The 5,783-nt window shown below is 43.6% G+C and overlaps 1 protein-coding gene across 1 annotated transcript in view; it reads right to left on the bottom strand.

Annotated features, from left to right (window-relative positions):
- Window positions 1-699: 699 nt before the first annotated feature.
- The window catches only part of cdh16 (cadherin 16, KSP-cadherin), a 46,506-nt gene continuing 41,422 nt past the window's right edge, over window positions 700-5,783 (bottom strand). Inside the window, exons 11-13 of the mRNA XM_048605945.1 lie at window positions 5,116-5,232; window positions 1,986-2,102; window positions 700-834 (exon numbers count right to left, since the gene is read on the bottom strand). Of these exons, the coding sequence (XP_048461902.1) occupies window positions 725-834; window positions 1,986-2,102; window positions 5,116-5,232 (344 nt within the window). The 3' untranslated portion in view covers window positions 700-724. The remainder of the gene's footprint in view (window positions 835-1,985; window positions 2,103-5,115; window positions 5,233-5,783) is intronic.

Here is a 5,783-nt window from a genome sequence, read left to right as displayed (position 1 = left end):
TACATCATTCTAAATGTGGAATCGAGATTTACCCGAATGCACTATATTCATTTCTGAAAGTCGGGCTGTGAGAGGAGGTGGGGTTGTGGGCATTAAGGCTGAGATGTTTCCTCTGGTTACTCTGATTGTGGTTAGTGCACCGAGAATCAGAGTGAATTCAGCAAGTGTGGTACTAAGTGCCTATGTCACCCTCTGTCTAGTTCTACACTGTTTACACATTAATAGAGTTTAAAGCAACAAAAGCAAAAATTGATGGAAAAGCTCAGCAGGTCTGGCAGCATCTATGGAGAAAAATCAAGAGTTAACTCTGGGTTCTGAGAAAGGGCCATTCAACCCGAAACGTTAACTCGGATTTCCCTCCACAGATGCTGCCAGACCTGCTGGGCTTTTCCAGCAATTTCTGTTTTTGTTTCTGATTTACAGCATCTGCAGTTCTTCCAGTTTTTATAAAGTTTAAAATAAGTTCAGTTAAGATCAATGTTTAACAAACTCTGAATTTCCTATAATGAACCGATTAAACAAATTCTATTTGTCCTAAATTGTATAATTCCCTGTTACTACCACACTACACTCAATGGTTAACTAAACATGATTAAATATTCTGGTGATCAATGAAGAAGCTCAAAGTACACTTGGATCCAGATTGTTTTCTGCACGTGTTCAATGGGCTGTTGAAATCAATCAATCTGATCAGTTGTTGATGGTGATTCTGAGCAAGACCACGTTACACCGCGGGGTGAAACCGCTCAGACTCGGAGCTGACATTGCGTTTCCTCTTCTGGCGCTGCTTGCCTGTTACGGCCAAGTACACAAGGACAATGCTCAGGAAAAAACCTGTACACCAGGAAGGGAGAAGGATGACGGAGAATTAATCTTCAAAAGAGAGAGAAGTGAGGAACTTGCATTGATATATTTCATGATCTCTACACTTCCCTGAATGTTTAACACACAATAGTGAGACATAGAAAATAGGTGCAGGAGTAGGCTATTCGACATTTCAACCCTGCACCAACATTCAATATGATCATGGTTGATCATGCAGTTTTAGCACCCCACTCCCACTTTCTCTCCATACTTTGTGGGAGAGAAACCTACAGGTTCACAACTCTCTGAATGAAAAAAATTCTTCCTCATTCCAGTCCTGAATTGCTTGTCCCTTATTCTTACACTGTGACCCCTAGTTCAGGACTTTCCCAACGTCAAGTACATTCTTCCCACATCTAGCCTGTCCGGTCCCATCAGGGTTTTACATGTTTCTATAAGATCCTCTCTCATTCTTCTAAATTCCAGCGAGTACACTGTATAATCGCTTTTTTGTGAAGTAGAGAATGTGACATCCAAACTGTACACAGCAAGATCTCAGAAATAGAGATAAACACCTGGGTAACCTATATCGTAGAAGGACAAATATTCACCAGGTCACCAGAATTCCCTTGCTCTGTTTCAAGTAATCTCACAACAATTTTTCTCTCAATCTCTCACTCTCTTTCAATTTCTTTAGTCCCAATCTCCATCTCTCTTTCTCTCCTACTCTCATGGCCCCCGCCTGAGAGTCTGGGCAGACCTTAGTTTGCATTCCCTCAGCAGCTTAGGTTCGAGGTGAGACTGGAGTAGGGATTGAACCCATGAGCAACAGAGTCTGAGTGAACGGAGTGCAACCATGGGGGCATAGTTGACAGCTCTTGATACAACATTTAAAAATCTCCCTCTCTAACTTTCTCACGCTCTCTCACTCTCTCTCACTCATTCTTTCTCTCTCTCTCTGTCGTTCACTCTTTGTTACTCAGGGAAAGGGAATTCCAAAGATGAAAAAACTGAAGAAATTTATCGTCCTCTCAATCTGATCCCTCATTCTGACAGTGTGACCCCCTGTTCTGGTTTCCTGCTGAGATAAAGCATTAGCTCCAAACTATTTTAAATGCCCCCACCCTCCCATGCCACACCCCCCGCCCCCCCCGAGTTGAGTGATGAACTGAGCTACTCACCGATTGCTCCTAATGTGCCAACAATGGTGCCCACAGTTGTCAGAATGGTGGGTTTCCCTGGAATAGGCTCCACCTCAAGCCTGCATTCCCCTCTGGAATTGCAAGGACAAATATTCACTGCAAAGGACAATGGCAGAACGTCAGGTTCAAACTTTTGAAGCATGGGGTTTGGTATGTGGTCAGCAGCAGAGCTGAGATCTGGACCAGTCGATTTACTCAGAACCGTTTGGAGGAGTACTGCAACATCAAAGGAATTGGAACCGGAATCGAGCAAAATGCTGGGTCACGTAACTACTTCAGATTTTCCAATCTCAGAAAATATTAGAAAGGTGAAGGCCCAATTAGATGCTGAAGGAGTGAGGTATGTTTAAAATTTGCTGGAGACTCAAGAACTCCCTAATTGTAAATTTTGGATTTGAGACAATGTTGGATGTGATCTGTGTCACTCAGACTCTGAAATGCATCATTTTTATTGACTGCTTTGTTGTTTACACACTGAAAGATCTTCCTCAGTGATAGATTCCACATTTCAGAACATTTCTTAAGCTGTTCATGTGTGTAATTATGTGAGACATTTCTAGTATGTTTGTTTTGTAACCTCAATGAAATTACTGTATCTATGAGTGATTCAATGACTATTTGGGTCACCAGGTTGAATGAAAACATATAGATTTGGCCCAAAAGTATGGAATGTTGCTGAACAAAGAGACCTAGGGGTCCAGGGGCACAGTTCCTTGAAAGCAGAGTTGCTGTTAGACAGGGTAACAAGGAAGACTTTTGATACACTTGCCTTCGTTGGCCAGTGGATTGAGCATAGGAGTTGTAGTTGTTACAGGACATTGGCGAGGCCATTTTTAGAATACTGTGTAAAATTCTAGTCTTCCTGCTATAGGAAGGATGTTGTTAAACTTGAAAGAATTCAGAAAACATTTAGAAGGATGTTGCCAGGGTTGGAGGGTTTGAGCTACAGGGAGAGGCTGAATAGGCTGGGGCTATTTTCTCTGGAGTGTCAGAGGCTGAGGAGAGATCTTATAGAGATTTATAAAATCATGAGGGGCATGGATAGGGTGAATAGCCAAGGTCTTTTCCCCAGGGTGGGGAAGTTCAAAACTAGAGAGCATAGGTTTAAGGTGAGAGGGGAAAGATTTAAAAGGGACCTAAGGGGCAACTTTTTGACGCAGAGGGTGGTGCATGTATGGAATGAACGGCCAGAGGAAGTGGTGGAGGCGGGAACAATTATAACATTTAAAAGGTATCTGGATGGGTATATGAATAGGAAGGTTTTGGGGAAATATGGGCCAAATGCTGACAAATGGGACTAGATCAGTTTTAGACAGTTGGCCAGCACAGACAAGTTGGATAGAAGAGTCTGTTTCTGAGCTGTACGACCCTATGACTCTATGAATACTACTCAGCAAGTCTCTCAGCATCTGCAGAGTGCGAAATGGAATTAACATTCTGGATAACACAAGCCCTGCTGGGTATGTTCGTGTAGGGGGGACAGGGTTATGTAAAACACTTGGGTGTCTAGCCCACCAAATTCCCAGCCAGTCCTTAGCTCAGCCCCATCGAGTGGGTCGGGCACAATCAGAACTCTCCCAGCATGTGTAAATAAATCATTAAGAGTCATAAGAACAGGTGCAGGCCATTCAGCCCTTCCTGCCTGTTACATATCCAATGAGATCATGGCTGACCTGTGGCCTAACTCCATATACCTGCCTTTTGCTCATATTCTCAAATACCTTTGCTTAACAAAAATTCAATCAACTTTGTATGAAGCCCACTTGGACCCAGTATTGGCCTGGTCCACCATGATGGAGTTGGCTTGTGCAGGTGGGAGCACATTTTAGAATGTTTTTAAAATGGCAGGAAGGAAGGGGGCACACTATCTTTGGAGGGTACCTTTGGTGGCATTCCTGGAGGAGATAGTAATCCCTTTCTTTCCTACCTACCTATCCTTCACACCACACCACTAAACCTCCTCAAACACCCTCCCAAACCTCTGGGTATACTCTCCTCACTCAATAACCCTGATTTACCCGACTCGCCCAGTCAGGTCCTTCCTTCTGGCTGCCCACATTCCTTGTGGGACAGGCCAAGGGCAGCAGATACATGGGAACATTACCATCAATTCCAACTTCCCCTCCAAGCCGCTCATCCTGACTTGGAAATATGTCGCCGTTCCTTCAGTGTCATTTGGTCAAAATCCTGGAATTCCCATGCTAATGACATTGTGGGTCAACCTACAGCACATGGACTGCAGCGGTTCAAGAAGGCAGCTCACCACCACCTTCTCAAGGGGTAACTAGGGACAGGCAATAAATGCTGACCCAGCCACAATGTCCACATCCCATAAATTCATTTAACAATCTGAAAAGTCTAATGATGGCCTTGAATCCATTATCAATTATGTGAAAACCCATCTGGCTCACTAATATCCGTCAGGGAAAGAAATCTTCCACCCTCACTTGGACTGGCCTACACATGACTCCAGACCCACAGCAATGTGCTTGACCTCGACTGTCCTCTGAAATGGCCTAGGAAACCATTCAGTTTGACCAATGGCCACAAAATCTCAACAAAGAAATGAAACTGGACGGACTACCTGGCATCGACCTGGGCACTGGAAATAACAATGACAAAAAAACAGCCCTTCAAATATCACAAATATCCCTATTCTCAATGATGGAAGAGCCCAACACATCAGTGCAAAAGATAAGGCTGAAGATTTGCAACAATCTTCAGCCACAAGTGCCGAGTGGATGGTCCATCTCAGCCTCCTCCACTGGTCCCCGGCATCACACATCTAATGATTGGTGTGCAGTGTCGTAAGTTCCAGTCTAAATCTCTTACAATTGGGCTAAAATTAACTATCAAATTTATTTAGAAGTTACATTATTACACAGAATCACACAGAGAGGAACACAAAGTACTTGAAAACAAAGACGAAAGCAGTCGAGAACTGATTAAAATATTTCTCTTTTCACATTTTCTATTTACTGGAACACTTTGTAGCTGAATGAAGTAACTAATTAAATTAGGAGCATGACAGTTTTTAATATATACTTACATAGCAGCGAGTGATTACCCAAATTTGAATGTGATTACACTGTACAAGTCCCTCACTTACCTGTTAGACTATCTCTGTGATGCTGGGGGGGATCCCCTTTCGCAGTGAGGATGATTGGGATCTGGTACACCCCTGGATCTACCCAACTCAGGGCAATAGTCAGAGAGGCATGTGAGTCTGGAAGAGATCCGCACAGTCAGACTGAGAAAAATACCGCATTAGGCACTGATTCTATAGACAATATTTAATCTGAAAGATACCAGGCAGCCTGCCTGTCAGCAGAAGACAATTGAAAAAAAATCTTGCATTTTGCTAGAGCTTTGCACAGCTTCCCAATATCTTAAAGCACTATACAGACAATCTTATGCAACAAAGTAATGTTGCAAATGAGGCTGCCAATTTGCACAAAAAAATGCTCAGACTAACGACAGTGATGTAAGGAGCAGATCACTTGTACTGTTTGTTTGCAATATCAGCTGGGGGAAATTTCTGGCCAGGACACAGCAGAGAGTTCACCTGCTCCTCTACAATACAGCAGCCACAAGTTTTATTACAACAACTCAAACGGCCCGTTCCACCATTGGTCTAAAGTTTATTCATGAAAACAGCACATCCAAAACTACAGAACTCCCTCAGCACTGACCCTCCGACAGTGCTGCACTCCCTCAGCACTGACCCTCTGACAGTGCGGCACTCCCTCAGCACTGACCCTCCGACAGTGCTGCACT

Source organism: Rhincodon typus, chromosome 15 (genome assembly GCF_021869965.1).
Source record: "Rhincodon typus isolate 14 chromosome 15, sRhiTyp1.1, whole genome shotgun sequence".
NCBI lineage: Eukaryota > Metazoa > Chordata > Chondrichthyes > Orectolobiformes > Rhincodontidae > Rhincodon > Rhincodon typus.
This window is presented reverse-complemented; position numbering and strand designations above follow the sequence as displayed.